The following is a 16,140-nucleotide window of genomic DNA, read 5'->3' on the forward strand; positions in this document are numbered from 1 at the left end:
AAACTGTGGGAATCCTCCCCTCCCTCAGTCTCCCCTCCAAACTGTGAGACTCCTCCCCTCCCTCAGTCTCCAAACTGCGGTATTCCTCCCCTCCCTCAGTCTCCAAACTGTGGGACTCCTCCCCAACCTCAGTCTCCAAACTGTTGGACTCCTCCCCTCCGTCAGCCTTGAATCTGTGGGACTCCTCCCCACCCTCAGTCTCCTCTCCAACCTGTGGGACTCCTCCTCTCCTTCAGTCCCGAAACTGTGGGATTCCTCCCCTCCCTCAGTCTCCCCTCCAAACTGTGGGACTCCTCCCCTCCTTCAATCTCCAAACTGTGGTACTCCTCCCCTCACTCAGTCTCCAAACTGTGGGACCCCCTCCCCTCCCTCAGTCTCCAAACTGTGGGACTCCTCCCCTCCCTCAGTCTCCAAACTATGAGGCTCCTCCCCTCCCTCAGTCACCCCTCCAAATTATGGTTCTCGTCCATTCCCTCAGTCTCCAAACTGTGGGACTCCTCCCCTCCATCAGTCTCCAAACTGTGGGACTCCTCCCCTCCCTCAGTCTGCAAACTGTGGGACTTCTCCCCTCCCTCAGTCTGCAAACTGTGGGACTCCTCCATTCCCTCAGTCTGCAAACTGTGGGACTCCATCCCTCCCTCAGTCTCCTCTGCAAACTGTGGGACTCCACCCCTCCCTCAGTATCCAAACTATGGGACCCCTCCCCTCCCTCAGTCTCCAAACTGTGAGACTCCTCCCCTCCCTCAGTCTCTCCTCCAAATTATGGTTCTCCTCCATTCCCTCAGTCTCCAAACTGTGGGACTCCTCCATTCCCTCAGTGTACAAACTGTGGGACACCTCTCCTCCCTCAGTCTCCAAACTATGGGACTCCTCCGCACCCTCTGTCTCCAAAATGTGGGACCTCTCCCCAACCTCAGTGTCCAAATTGTGGGACTCCTCCCCGACCTCAGGCTTCCCTCCAAAATGAGGGACTCCTCCCCAACCTCAGCCTCCAAACTGTGGGACTCCTCCCCACTCTTTGTCTCCCGTCCAAACTGTAGGAATTCTCCCCTCCCTCAGTCGTCAAACTGTGAGACTCCGCCCCTCCCTCAGTCTCCTCTCCAAACTGTGGGACTCCTCCCCTCCCTCAGTCTCGAAACGGTGGGACTCCTCCCCTCCCTCAGTCTCCAAACTGTGGGACTCCTCCCTTCCCTCAGTCTCCAAACTGTGGGACTCCTCCCTTCCCTCAGTCTCCAAACTGTGGGACTCCTCCCCTCCCTCAGTCTCCAAACTGTGGGACTCCTCCCCTTCCTCAGTCTCTCCTCCAAACTGTGGGACTCCTCCCCTCCGGCAGTCTGCAAACTGTGGGACGCCTCGCCTGCCTAAGACTCCAAACTGTGCGACACCTCCCTTCTCTCAGTCCACAAACTAAGTGTCCCCTCCGACCTTCAGTCTCCCTGGAAACTGTGGGACTCCTCGACTCCCTCAGTCTCCCCTCAAACTGTGGGACTTCTCCCCTCCCTCAGTCTCCAAACTGTGGGACTCCTCCCCTCCCTCAGTCTACAAACTGTGGGAATCCTCCCCTCCCTCAGTCGTCAAACTGTGAGACTCCTCCCCTCCCTCAGTCTCTCCTCCAAATTATGGTTCTCCTCCATTCCCTCAGTCTCCAAACTGTGGGACTCCTCCATTCCCTCAGTGTACAAACTGTGGGACACCTCTCCTCCCTCAGTCTCCAAACTATGGGACTCCTCCCCACCCTCTGTCTCCAAAATGTGGGACCTCTCCCCTCTCTCAGTCTACACACTGTGGGTCTCCTCCGCCCTTCATTCACCCCTCAAACTGTGGGACTCCTCCCCTCCTTCACTCTCCAAACTGTGGGAATCCTCCCCAACCCCAGTCTCCAAACTGTGGGACTCCTCCCTTCCCTCAGTCTCCAAATTGTGGGACTCCTCCCCGACCTCAGGCTTCCCTCCAAAATGAGGGACTCCTCCCCAACCTCAGCCTCCAAACTGTGGGACTCCTCCCCACTCTTTGTCTCCAAACTGTGGGACTCCTCCCCACTCTTTGTCTCCCGTCCAAACTGTAGGAATTCTCCCCTCCCTCAGTCGTCAAACTGTGAGACTCCGCCCCTCCCTCAGTCTCCTCTCCAAACTGTGGGACTCCTCCCCTCCCTCAGTCTCGAAAGGGTGGGACTCCTCCCCTCCCTCAGTCTCCAAACTGTGGGACTCCTCCCCTCCCTCAGTCTCCAAACTGTTGGACTCCTCCCCTCCGTCAGCCTTCAATCTGTGGGACTCCTCCCCTCCCTCAGTCTCCAAACTGTGGGACTCCTCCCCACTCTTTGTCTCCAAACTGTGGGACTCCTCCCCACTCTTTGTCTCCCGTCCAAACTGTAGGAATTCTCCCCTCCCTCAGTCGTCAAACTGTGAGACTCCGCCCCTCCCTCAGTCTCCTCTCCAAACTGTGGGACTCCTCCCCTCCCTCAGTCTCGAAACGGTGGGACTCCTCCCCTCCCTCAGTCTCCAAACTGTGGGACTCCTCCCCTCCCTCAGTCTCCAAACTGTGGGACTCCTCCCCTCCCTCAGTCTCCAAATTGTGGGACTCCTCCCCGACCTCAGGCTTCCCTCCAAAATGAGGGACTCCTCCCCAACCTCGGCCTCCAAACTGTGGGACTCCTCCCCACTCTTTGCCTCCCGTCCAAACTGTAGGAATTCTCCCCTCCCTCAGTCGTCAAACTGTGAGACTCCGCCCCTCCCTCAGTCTCCTCTCCAAACTGTGGGACTCGTCCCCTCCCTCAGTCTCCAAACTGTGGGACTCCTCCCCTCCCTCAGTCTCCAAACTGTGTGACTCCTCCCCTTCCTCAGTCTCTCCTCCAAACTGTGGGACTCCTCCCCTCCCTCAGTCTCCAAACTGTGGGACTCCTCCCCTCCCTCAGTCTCCAAACTGTGTGACTCCTCCCCTTCCTCAGTCTCTCCTCCAAACTGTGGGACTCCTCCCCTCCGGCAGTCTGCAAACTGTGGGACGCCTCCCTTCCCTCAGTCTCCAAACTGTGGGAATCCTCCCCACCCCCAGTCTCCAAACTGTGGGACTCCTCCCTTCCCTCAGTCTCCAAACTATGGGACTCTTCCCCTCCTTCACTCTCCAAACTGTGGGAATCCTCCCCACCCCCAGTCTCCAAACTGTGGGACACCTCCCTTCCCTCAGTCTCCAAATTGTGGGACTCCTTCCCTACCTCAGGCTTCCCTCCAAAATGAGGGACTCCTCCCCAACCTCAGCCTCCAAACTGTGGGACTCCTCCCCACTCTCAGTCTCCCGTCCAAACTGTGGGAATTCTCCCCTCCCTCAGTCGTCAAACTGTGAGACTCCTCCCCTACCTCAGTCTCTCCTCCAAATTATGGTTCTCCTCCATTCCCTCAGTCTCCAAACTGTGGGACTCCTCCCTTCCCTCAGTCTCCAAACTGTGAGACTCCTCCCCTCCCTCAGTCTCTCCTCCAAATTATGGTTCTCCTCCATTCCCTCAGTCTCCAAACTGTGGGACTCCTCCATTCCCTCAGTGTACAAACTGTGGGACACCTCTCCTCCCTCAGTCTCCAAACTATGGGACTCCTCCCCACCCTCTGTCTCCAAAATGTGGGACCTCTCCCCAACCTCAGTGTCCAAACGGTGGGACTCTTCCCCTCCCTCAGTCTCCAAAATGTGGGAATCCTCCCCACCCCCACTCTCCAAACTGTGGGACACCTCCCTTCTCTCAGTCTCCAAACTGTGGGACTCCTCCCCGACCTCAGTCTCCAAACTGTGGGACTCCTCCCCTCCCTCAGTCTCCAAACTGTGGGACTCCTCCCTTCCCTCAGTCTCCAAATTGTGGGACTCCTCCCCGACCTCAGGCTTCCCTCCAAAATGAGGGACTCCTCCCCAACCTCGGCCTCCAAACTGTGGGACTCCTCCCCACTCTTTGTCTCCCGTCCAAACTGTAGGAATTCTCCCCTCCCTCAGTCGTCAAACTGTGAGACTCCGCCCCTCCCTCAGTCTCCTCTCCAAACTGTGGGACTCCTCCCCTCCCTCAGTCTCGAAACTGTGGGATTCCTCCCCTCCCTCAGTCTCCAAACTGTGGGACTCCTCCCCTCCCTCAGTCTCCAAACGATGTGACTCCTCCCCTCCCTCAGTCTCCAAACGATGTGACTCCTCCCCTTCCTCAGTCTCTCCTCCAAACTGTGGGATTCCTCCCCTCCCTCAGTCTCCAAACTGTGGGACTCCTCCCCTCCCTCAGTCTCCAAACGATGTGACTCCTCCCCTTCCTCAGTCTCTCCTCCAAACTGTGTGACTCCTCCCCTTCCTCAGTCTCTCCTCCAAACTGTGGGACTCCTCCCCTCCGGCAGTCTGCAAACTGTGGGACGTCTCGCCTGCCTCAGACTCCAAACTGTGCGACACCTCCCTTCTCTCAGTCCACAAACTAAGTGTCCCCTCCGACCTTCAGTCTCCCTGCAAACTGTGGGACTCCTCGACTCCCTCAGTCTCCAAACTGTGGGACTCCTCCCCTCCCTCAGTCTCCAAACTGTGGGACTTCTCCCCTCCCTCAGTCTCCAAACTGTGGGACTCCTCTCCTCCCTCAGTCTCCAAACTGTGGGACTCCTCCCCTCCCTCAGTCTCCAAACTGTGGGACACCTCGCTTCTCCCAGTCAACAAACTGTGGGTCTCTTCCGCCCCTCAATCTCCCCTCAAACTATGGGACTCCTCCCCACACTCAGTCTCCAAACTGTGAGATTCCTCCCCACCCTCTGTCTCCAAAATGTGGGACCTCTCCCCAACCTCAGTGTCCAAACGGTGGGACTCCTCCCCTCCTTCACTCTCCAAACTGTGGGAATCCTCCCCACCCCCAGTCTCCAAACTGTGGGACACCTCCCTTCCCTCAGTCTCCAAATTGTGGGACTCTTTCCCTACCTCAGGCTTCCCTCCAAAATGAGGGACTCCTCCCCAACCTCAGCCTCCAAACTGTGGGACTCCTTCCCACTCTCAGTCTCCCGTCCAAACTGTGGGAATTCTCCCCTCCCTCAGTCGTCAAACTGTGAGACTCCGCCCCTCCCTCAGTCTCCAAACTGTGTCACTCCTCGCCTCTCTCAGTCTATCAATCTGTGGGACTACGCCCCTCCCTCAGTCTCCTCTCCAAACTGTGAGACTCCGCCCCTCCCTCAGTCTCCAAACTGTGTCACTCCTCGCCTCTCTCAGTCTATCAATCTGTGGGACTACGCCCCTCCCTCAGTCTCCTCTCCAAACTGTGGGAGTCCTCCCCTCCTTCAGTCTCCAAACTGTGGGAGTCCTCCCCTCCTTCAGTCTCCAAACTGTGGGAGTCCTCCCTCCCTCTGTCTCCAAACTGTAGAACACCTCCCGACTCTCAGTCCACAAACTGTGGGACTCCTCCCCTCCCTCAGTCTCTCCTCCAAAATGTGGGACTCCTCCCGTCCCTCAGTCTCTCCTCCAAACTGTGGGACTCCTCCCCTCCCTCAGTCTCCAAACTGTGGGACTCCTCCCCTCCCTCAGTCTCCAAACTGTGGGACTCCTCCCCTCCCTCACTCTCCAAACTGTGGGACTCCTCCCCTTCCTCACTCTCGAAACTGTGGGACTCCTCCCCTTCCTCACTCTCGAAACTGTGGGACTCCTCCCCTCCCTCAGTCCACAAACTGTGGGACTCCTCCCCTCCCTCAGTCTCTCCTCCAAACTGTGGGACTCCTCCCGACCCTCAGTCTCTCCTCCAAACTGTGGGACTCCTCCCGACCCTCAGTCTCTCCTCCAAACTGTGGGACTCCTCCCCTCCCTCAGTCTCCAAACTGTGGGACTCCTCCCCTCCCTCAGTCTCCGAACTGCGTGAGTTCTCCCCACACCTCAGTCTCCCCTCAAACCGAGGGACTCCTCCCCTCCCTCAGTCTCTCCTCCAAACTGTGGGACTCCCCGTCCCTCAGTCTCTCCTCCAAACTGTGGGACTCCTCCCCTCCCTCAGTCTCCAAACTGTGGGACACCTCCCCTCACTCAGTCTCCAAACTGTGGGACTCCTCCCCTCCCTCAGTCTCTCCTCCAAACTGTGGGACTCCTCCCGTCCCTCAGTCTCTCCTCCAAACTGTGGGACTCCTCCCCTCCCTCAGTCTCCAAACTGTGGGACACCTCCCCTCACTCAGTCTCCAAACTGTGGGACTCCTCCCCTCCCTCAGTCTCTCCTCCAAACTGTGGGACACCTCCCCTCCCTCAGTCCACAAACTGTGGGACTCCTCCCCTCCCTCAGTCTCTCCTCCAAACTGTGGGACTCCTCCCGACCCTCAGTCTCTCCTCCAAACTGTGGGACTCCTCCCCTCCCTCAGTCTCCAAACTGTGGGACTCCTCCCCTCCCTCAGTCTCCGAACTGCGTGAGTTCTCCCCACACCTCAGTCTCCCCTCAAACCGAGGGACTCCTCCCCTCCCTCAGTCTCTCCTCCAAACTGTGGGACTCCTCCCGTCCCTCACTCAGTCTCCAAACTGTGGGACACCTCCCCTCCCTCAGTCTCCAAACTGTGGGACTCCTCCCCTCACTCAGTCTCCAAACTGTGGGACTTCTCCCCTCCCTCAGTCCACAAACTGTGGGACTCCTCCCCTCCCTCAGTCTCTCCTCCAAACTGTGGGACTCCTCCCGACCCTCAGTCTCTCCTCCAAACTGTGGGACTCCTCCCCTCCCTCAGTCTCCAAACTGTGGGACTTCTCCCCTCCCTCAGTCTCCAAACTGTGGGACACCTCCCCTCACTCAGTCTCTCCTCCAAATTGTGGGACTCCTCCCCTCCCTCAGTCTCCGAACTGCGTGAGTTCTCCCCACACCTCAGTCTCCCCTCAAACCGAGGGACTCCTCCCCTCACTCAGTCTCCCCTCCAAGTTATGGGACTCCTCCCCTTCCTCAGTCTCCAAATTTTTGGTCTCCTCCTCTCCCTCAGTCTCCAAACTGTGGTACTCCTCCCTCCCCCTCAGTCTCCCTCAAACTGTGGGACTCCTACTCTCCCTCCGTCTCCAAACTGTGGGACTCCTCCCCTCCCTCCGTCTCCAAACTGTGGGACTCTTCCCCCCACCTCTCAGTGTCCAAACTGTGGGACTCTCCACCTCCATCAGTCTCCAAACTGTGGGACTCCTCTTCTACCTCAGTCTCCAAACTGTGGGACTCATCCCCACCCTCAGTCTCCCCTCCAAACTGTGGGATTCCTCCTCCCCCTCAGTCTCCCCTCCAAACTGTGGGACTCCTCCACTTCCTTAGTCTCCAAACTGTGGGACTCCTCCCCTTAGCTCAGTCTCCAAACTGTGGGACACCTCCCCTCCCTCAGTCTCCAAACTGTGGGACTCTTACGCACACTCAGTCTCCCCTCCAAACTGTGGGACTTCTCCCCTCCCTCATTCTCCAAACTGTGGGACTCCATCCCTCCCTCAGTCTCCCATCCAAACTGTGGGACTCCTCATCTCTCTCAGTCTCCCCTCCAAATTATGGGAGTCCTCCCATCCCTCAGTCTCCCCTCCAAACTGTGGGACTCCTCCCCTCCTTCAGTCTCCAAACTGTGGGACCCCTCCCCTCCCTTAGTCTTCCCACCAAACTGTGGGACTCCTTCCCTCCTTCGGTCTCCAAACTGTGGTTCTCCTCCCCTCCCTGAGTCTCCAAACTGTGGGACTCCTCCCCTTCCTCAGTCTCCAAACTGTGGGACCCCTCCCCTCCCCTCCCTCAGTCTCCAAACTGTGGGACTCCTCCCCTCCCTCAGTCTTCCCGCCAAACTGTGGGACTCCTCCCCTCCCTCAGTCTCCCCTCCAAACTGTGGGACTCCTCCCCTCCCTCAGTCTCCCCTCCAAACCGTGGGATTCCTCCCCTCCCTCAGTCTCCCCTCCAAACCGTGGGATTCCTCCTCCCACCTCAGTCTCCCACGTCCCTCAGTCCCCCCACCTCCCTCAGTCTCCTCTCCCTCAGTCCCCACCTCTCTCAGTCCTCGCACCTCGTTCAGGATCCTCTCCCTCAGTCTCCCCTCCCTCATTCTCTCCACCTCCCTCAGTCCCCCTTTTCCTGCTGCAATTTACACCTCGTGAATAAGGAGACCAAAACTGTACACAGTCCAGTACTGGAGTACAAGAGTAAGGCAGTCTTACTACAATTGTACAGGGCTTTGTGAGACCTCACCTGGAGCACTGTGTACAGTTTTGACCCTCCTCACAGCTCACTTTCCCACCTAGCTTTGGATCATCAGCAAACCTGGATACATTACACTCGGTCCCTTCATCTAAGTCATTAATATAGATTGTAAATAGCTGAGGCCCGAGCACCGATCCTTGCTGTACCCCACTAGTTACAGCCTGCCAACCTGAGAATGACCTGTTTATCCCTACTCTCTGTTTTCTGTCCATTAACCAATCCTCTATCCATGCTAATATATTACCCCCAACCCCATGAGCTCTGATCTTGAGTCACAACCTTTTGTGTCACCATATCGAATGCCTTGTGAAAATCCAAACATACGACATCCACTGGTTCCCCTTTATCTATCGTGCTAGTTGCATCCTCGAAAAACTCTTAATAAATTTGTCAAATTTTTCTGTTCATTTATCACACTGCAGTTTGTGGGATCTTGCTGTGCGCAAATTAACTGCCGTGTTTCCTTCATGACAACAGTGAGCACTCTTCAAAAAGTCCATCATTGGCTGTGAAGCGTTTTGGGACGCCTTGAAGTGGTGTAGAAATGGGAGTTCTTTCTATCACTGCTCATCTCCCACGTTCTCCATTCCGACACGGCTGGCTCTTTTCCCATCCTTCCTTCCACGGCCTCTTGTCATTGGCCGTGCTTTCCATTCGGCCGCCCCCTGATGGCTTTGCGGCCGTTCTGCCCACGTACTACAGGACGTCCTTGCCCCCACCTCCATATTGGGATGCAAGTTATTGTACACATGTTGCCCATCTCCATCTGTCCCCACATCAACTGTCCTCCCTCACCCCCGCCCCCCCATGTAGAAAAGGCCAGGCTTCTGCTGACCGCCATGCAGTTTGAGGTGTTTCCGAGACCCCTGAGCAGGCGCCAGGTGAACACAAGTCTTTCTTTGTGGCTCCTTGCTGTCGCTTTCTGCCATCTTTGTTTGGATGCCAGTTGACACCTTAGGTAGCTTCTGCACTTTCTTTTCTCTCTCTATTAAAAAATATTTTTCTTTCCCTTTCCCTCAGAGATTCCCTGATTTTTTTTGGGAGGGGGGAGTGAATGGGGGTGGGGGTTTAGTGTGAGACTGAGTTGTAAAAGGCCGTCCATTCAAGCTCCTTCCAGCCATCCATCATAATGGCCGCCTTCTCCAACCGTCACCCCGCCCGCGCGCCATTCAAATCCCAACGGCAGCTCCAACCGGCCCCGCGCGCGGGAAGGGAGAAAAGGGGCGGGGTTTCGGCCGTGATTGACACTTCACTCGGTGATGGATGTGTGGGTGAAAGGGGGCGGGATTCCAGCCGTGATTGACACGCCGCTCGGTAATCGGTGTGTGGGTGAAAGGGGGCGGGGTTCCGGCCCTGATTGACACGGCGCGAGGGCGGGAGGAGGGAGGGGAGGGGGGGGGGGGGGGGGAAAGAGGGCGGCGACCGCTTGGCGCAGCCCGATTGGCTGCCGCTGCCGTCAATCAGAGGCGTGCGGGCGAATGATTGGGCGGCTGCTCCCGCCCTTTGCTGGCTCCCTCCCCCTCGCCTGGTCAGTCGGCGCCCGGAGAGCGGCGGGAGAGGAGGTGGAGAGGGCTGTGCGCGCAGGTCGGTACCGGTGGCCGCTGGCTCCAATCTGTAGGAACAAACCCCCCCCCTCCTCACACCGAGGGGACGAACTAATCCACGACAGCCCGGTGCTGGGCTGCAGGAACCTTCTGGAAGCCGGAAGTAGGCCCGCTTACCCTCCCCTCCCCTTCCCCTGGCGGCCTCGGCGATGGGTAAACAAGGCCCGGTCGGCCGGCGCCTGAGAGCGGGCTCAGTCACGCCCGCCGGGGGTGGGTGAGTGATCGGACGGCCGACTCTAGCGGGGGGCACGAACTTGCGCCTCCGAGCCGACGAACTTCTCCTCGATTTCGGCCGCACGGCAAGATCCCACACCAGGAGCAATGGGCGGGGCCAAAGTGTTGGACGGGCTGGCACAGGCGGGATGGGCCGAATGGGCTCCTCACTGAGCGAGCCGGCCGGCCGACCGACCCACCGCCCTCAGGACAGGCTGGGCCGGCCATTTCTCTCTCTCTCCCCCCCCCCCCCCCCCCCAACTGCCTTTGGGATCTTGCTGTGCGCAGTTTTGGCTGCCTCAAACACGCTGGGGTGGCTGTGAAAGGACCTGGGGTGGGGATGGGATGGGTAGAAATGCAGAGGCTTCCTTCCTCCTGTGCTGTTAAAGGAGCAGATAGTGTGTGTGTTTTCTTTTAGTGATGCTGCTTGAGGGAATCAGTGGCCCTCCTCCCCCCCCCCCCCCCCCCCGCGGGACACCGGGGTGGAAGACTGCGTAACTCACGCCACCTGCACCTGCCCAGTGCCCACAGGAGACCACCCGCGCAGCCAGGTGGTACGGATAGTCCCAGGGTGCCTCCCTGGCTCAGCAAGCAATCTCAAGATCCACGGTAAACAAGGATCCCCTTAGACCAGACTGTCCCAGTGCCAGCCAGGCGGAGGAAACCAAACTGCTCCCGGCCGCCTGCGGATCCGAGGTTGTTTGCCACGCCGCCGAGGCGCCCTGGGAGTATCCGTCTCACCTGGCTGCACGGGTGATCTCATTGAAAGTACTGCAGAATGGCTTCATTTCGCAACAACACGGTTTGACAGGCGAGGAGTTCAACGGGGGTGGGGGGGTTTATATATAGAATAACAGATACCCGGGAGTGAGTTACAGACTGGAATCTAATCGAGGGGTTCGGGGGGGTTTATATATAGAATAACAGATACCCGGGAGTGAGTTACAGGCTGGAATCTAATCGAGGGGTTCGGTGGGTTTATATTTAGAATAACAGATACCCGGGAGTGAGTTACAGGCTGGAATCTAATCGAGGGGTTCGGGGGGGTTTATATATAGAATAACAGATACCCGGGAGTGAGTTACAGGCTGGAATCTAATCGAGGGGTTCAGGGGGTTTATATATAGAATAACAGATACCCGGGAGTGAGTTACAGGCTGGAATCTAATCGAGGGGTTCGGGGGGGTTTATATATAGAATAACAGATACCCGGGAGTGAGTTACAGACTGGAATCTAATCGAGGGGTTCGGGGGGGTTTATATATAGAATAACAGATACCCGGGAGTGAGTTACAGGCTGGAATTAATCGAGGGTTTCGGGAGGGTTTATATATAGAATAACAGATACCCGGGAGTGAGTTACAGGCTGGAATCTAATCGAGGGGTTCGGGGGGGTTTATATATAGAATAACAGATACCCGGGAGTGAGTTACAGGCTGGAATCTAATCGAGGGGTTCGGGGGGGTTTATATATAGAATAACAGATACCCGGGAGTGAGTTACAGACTGGAATCTAATCGAGGGGTTCGGGGGGGTTTATATATAGAATAACAGATACCCGGGAGTGAGTTACAGGCTGGAATTAATCGAGGGTTTCGGGAGGGTTTATATATAGAATAACAGATACCCGGGAGTGAGTTACAGGCTGGAATCTAATCGAGGGGTTCGGGGGGGTTTATATATAGAATAACAGATACCCGGGAGTGAGTTACAGACGAATCTAATCGAGGGGTTTGGCTAATTTGTGTAAAGAGTGACAGATACCCAGTGGGGAGGGGGATGAGTCACGGCAGGGGGTCGGGGTCACCGTATGTTGTCGGGGTGGGTGGAGGAGGGGGGGTACAGCAGTTTGCCGGGGCTGGGGGTCACGGCAGGTGTGGGGGGGGTGGTGTCGTGGCAGGTTGGCGGGGGGCAGGGTGACGGCAGGTTGCCAGGGGTGGGGACGGGGTCACAGCAGGTTGCCGTTACCCATGGTGCTGCACCCCATCCATCAAAAGAGATGATAAACTCGGGATGGAGAGAGTTAAAAACCCTTGTGCTTTTGTTGTGCAGAAGGAAGTTGTGAAGACATGTGGCCCAGGAAGCGTGGAATCAAGGGCAGTACGTTTACGGCCACCCCCACGGTGAAGGGAGACCTCGGCCACGGAAAGCGCGGTGCAAAGTCCCCGGCAAGCTGCCCTCAAAATGGAGGCAGTCAGCCGGGAGATTTATCCTCCGCAAGGATGCTCGCTGAGGAGAACGACGCTACCTCGTTGGAGAGGAGGCAGACAGGCAGCATTGAACGTCCCGCCAAAGCAGGCTCACGGGGCACGGCAGACATGAAGAATGAGGCAGGCTTAGAGGGCTCGCAGGACGCGGCTGATACACTGGACCCGGCCCAGGAAGGTTGCTCGCTCCATCACCCAGGGAGACCTTTAATGCCCCGGGCTGGTAAGAAGCCAGCCAGGCTCCCCACCCGCAGGCGGGCTTGTACCAAAGAGCGTCTCTTCACCTGCTCCCTCTGCGACAAGTCTTTTGGCCAGCTGTCCTGGTTCCTGGTGCACGAGCGTATCCACGTGGGTGAGAAGCCGTACCGGTGCGAGACGTGCGACCGAGCCTTCGCCCAGTCCTCCGACCTCCTCAATCACCAGCGCACCCACACCGGCGAGAGGCCCTACAAGTGCGACGTGTGCCCCCGAGCCTTCGCCCAGTCCTCCACTCTCCTCAACCACCGGCGCACCCACACCGGCGAGAAGCCCTTCCAGTGCGAGATGTGCGAGAAAGCCTTCGCCCAGTCCTCTACCCTGCTGACCCACCAGCGCACCCACACCGGCGTGAAGCCCTTCCAGTGCGAGATGTGCGAGAAAGCCTTCGCCCAGTCCTCCATCCTCCTCAACCACCAGCGTATCCACTCCGAGGAGCGGCCCTGCCAGCACGGATTATGCCAGGAGTGCTTCGCTGACAGCCCCTCGCTGGCCAAGCATCAGCAGGCTCACTCCGGCGAGAGGCCCTCCCAGTGCGAGACATGCCAGAAAGCCTTCAGAGTCTCCTCCAAGCTGCTGATCCACCAGAACACCCAGACCCCCGGGGAGAGGCCCTTCCAGTGCCTGGCCTGCCTCAAGAGCTTCGGAGACCCCTCCCACCTCTCCCGGCACCAGCGGGCCCACACCGGGGAGCAGTCCTTCCAGTGCTCTGCTTGCCTCAAGATCTTCGGAGACCCCTCCCAGCTGCCCCGGTACCAGCGGGCCCACGCTGGAGACAAGCCCTTCCAGTGCGAGAGGTGCGACAAGGCCTTCAGCCAGTCGGTCAACCTGACCAACCACAGGCGGCTCCACACCGGGGAGAAGCCCTTCAAGTGCGAGACGTGCGGCAGGGCCTTCAACCAGTCCTCGGACGTCCTCAAGCACCAGCGGGTCCACACCGGGGAGAAGCCCTTCCAGTGCGAGCTGTGCGACCGCTCCTTCACCCAGCTCTCCACCCTCCTCAACCACCAGCGCATCCACCTGGGCGAGAAGCCACACCGCTGCTCCGTGTGCTCCCGAGCCTTCACCCAGCTCTCCACCCTCCTCAACCACAGGCGCATCCACACCGGGGAGAAGCCCTTCAAGTGCGAGACCTGTGACAAAGCCTTCGCCCAGTCCTCCAGCCTCCTCAACCACCGGCGCATCCACACCGGGGAGAAGCCCTTCCGCTGCTCCGTGTGCACCAAGGCCTTTGCCACCTCGTCCTCGCTCTCGGTGCACCAGCGTTCTCACGTGTGAAGCTGTGCCGAGACTTTCACCAGCCCTGGGGCACCCAGAGCCCTGATGCCCCGCCGGGGCTGGGCGGGGTGGGGGTAGAACGGTGGGTACGGGGTTGGGTTCGGACCAGACCTGTGTCTTTTCTTTACTTCCCCTCCTCTGGCAGTGCTGACACCCCTCTGCTACTTCACCGAGGCAGCCATCCTTCCTGTAGAGTCTAGACAGTGAGTTGCAGCAGGCTGTTTGACTGGAGTGGGGGGGGGGGGGGGGGGGGAGAACAGCACTGAGCCTCCAGACGCACTGTCTAGACCCGTGGAATCTACAGCCCAGAAACAGACCATTGGTCTATACTCGGCACCAGAATAACATAATCCTGAAGATAAAAGAAATCGGGTCAGAGCAAGTTAAGGAATCAGGATAACATAAACGGTCAGGAAACAATTATACTTCTAGAACATCGGTGTAAAATGACTGTTACAAAATGAAGTGAGTGGAACAATTAATAAAAACAGATTAAATTGCCCGTACAGCAATGTGCACAGCATCCGAAACAAAACTGGGGAACCGGGAGCAATAATTCATAGCGAGGAGCCAGAGGTAGTCGGGATAACTGAAACACAGCTACATAAAGAACAGGACTAGCAGTTAAATATTGCAGGATATAATGTATTTAGAAAGGATAGGGAGGGGGGTGGGGTAGCCGTACTAATTAGAAACAACACAATGGCAATAGAAAAAAGGATCAAAAGTGACATTGAGATAGAAACAGAATCCTTAGGGATTAAGACAAAGGGTAAGAAGGGATCGATCACGTTAATAGGGATATTCTACAGACCACCTAATAGTGGAAGGAAGGCGGAGGACAAAACATGGAGGCAAATCTATGACAATAAAAAAAAATCAAATAATAATCGTGGGAGATTTCAACAACCTCCAAATAAACTGGCAGGAAGAGGAAGGGCTAGGGGAAAAGAGAATGGAGTTTCTACAGACAAAACAATAACAAAAGGAAAATCAGGATAGGGTCACGGTCACTAAGGGACACACAGGATAAACTCACCGGTAATGACAGCGAAATGGCAGAAATATGAAATAATTACTTTGCCTCAGTATTTACCAGGGAGACAAACATGGTGGGCAGGACATTAGAAGAAGAGATTGAAAAAGATAGAAAGACATTGAAGGTAGAAAGGGGGGAGGTAATTAATAAACTGATCAAACTTAGAGAGGATAAAACCCCTGGTCCAGATGGATTGCATCCGTGAATATTAAAAGTAGTTGGGGAGGAGATAGCAGAGGCACTATTACATACATAAAATATTAGAAAAGGGATTAGTGTCAGAGGACTGGCGGACAGTTAATGTGATTCCTTTATTTAAAAAGGGAGATAGAACCAGTCCAGGGAACTATAGACCAATTAGCTTAACGTCAGTGGGAGGAAAGATGGTGGAATCTTTACTCAAAGATGGAATAGAAAAACATTGAGAAACCGAAAATAGAATAAAGGATAGTCAGCACGGGTTTCAGGAGGGAAGGTGGAGAATCAGGGGGACACCCCCCAGTGTCGAGGGGGAGGGGGAGGAGACACCCCCAGTGTCCGGGGGACGATGTTACCTTTGGACTGCGAGGTTGGCGATTGTAGAGAGGGTCATTCAGATGCCCTGAGTTTAAAAGGATTTATATTTAACTGAAGTTAAAAGTAATGTTTGTCACTTTCTCTTCCTGTCTCGTTAAAGGAACTAAAATGGAAAAATAAACGGTGTTTAGCAGCAGGTGTGTATTTCAGGTGGATTTTCTGTTGTGCCAAGGCTGGGTAATGGAGCAGTGGGAAGGATTACCAGGGAAGGCAGCATAAAAGGCCATTCAATTGGCCTGGTCCAGAGTGTGTGCCCTTGGCCAGAGTCAGGTGGCTCCCTTCTCATTACTGTCACATCATGGCTTCCGGCGGAAGGCGAGTGTAAGATTTTTGCCTTCTGCCTGATCCGTTAGCAGGTCTGAGAGTCTAGGGCTGCATACGGTGACACCACGGTTCCCGGTTAGAGTGGAGATGATTGGGCAATTCCCCCGTCAATCACACCTGGAGACCGCACCGCTGCAAGCGACAGGGATTTGTTGTATTGCGTTTAATTTTGCTGGTGAAATAATCCTGCTTTTGTTGAGAGACTTTGCTGTAGTTTCAGTCAGGAGTTCTGTTTGCTGTAGTTCGTAGAGATTCTGCTATAAAATAAACTCTGTTTAAATAGACTGTTGTAAGGTAGACTCTTTATCATAGTAGGTAAAGCACAGGAGGAAGCCATTTGTCCCATCGTGTCTGTGCTGGCTCTTTCAAAGAGCTATCCAACTGGTCCCATTCCCCCGCTCTTTTCCCATAGCCCTGCAAGTCTTCTCCCTTCAAGTATTTATCCAATTCCTTTTTGAAAGTTACTATTGAATCTGCTTCCACCGCCTTTCA

At 56.1% G+C, this 16,140-nt stretch overlaps 1 protein-coding gene across 1 annotated transcript in view; it reads left to right on the forward strand.

Annotated features, from left to right (window-relative positions):
• The window catches only part of LOC137310882 (zinc finger protein 271-like), a 70,460-nt gene extending 54,528 nt beyond the window's left edge, over positions 1–15,932 (forward strand). Inside the window, exons 3-4 of the mRNA XM_067978431.1 lie at positions 9,619–9,736; positions 12,022–15,932. Coding sequence (XP_067834532.1) covers positions 9,619–9,736; positions 12,022–13,709 — 1,806 coding nt within the window. The 3' untranslated portion in view covers positions 13,710–15,932. The remainder of the gene's footprint in view (positions 1–9,618; positions 9,737–12,021) is intronic.
• Positions 15,933–16,140: the final 208 nt, after the last annotated feature.

The sequence above is a fragment of the Heptranchias perlo genome, unplaced genomic scaffold (assembly GCF_035084215.1).
Source record: "Heptranchias perlo isolate sHepPer1 unplaced genomic scaffold, sHepPer1.hap1 HAP1_SCAFFOLD_286, whole genome shotgun sequence".
Taxonomy (NCBI): Eukaryota; Metazoa; Chordata; class Chondrichthyes; order Hexanchiformes; family Hexanchidae; genus Heptranchias; species Heptranchias perlo.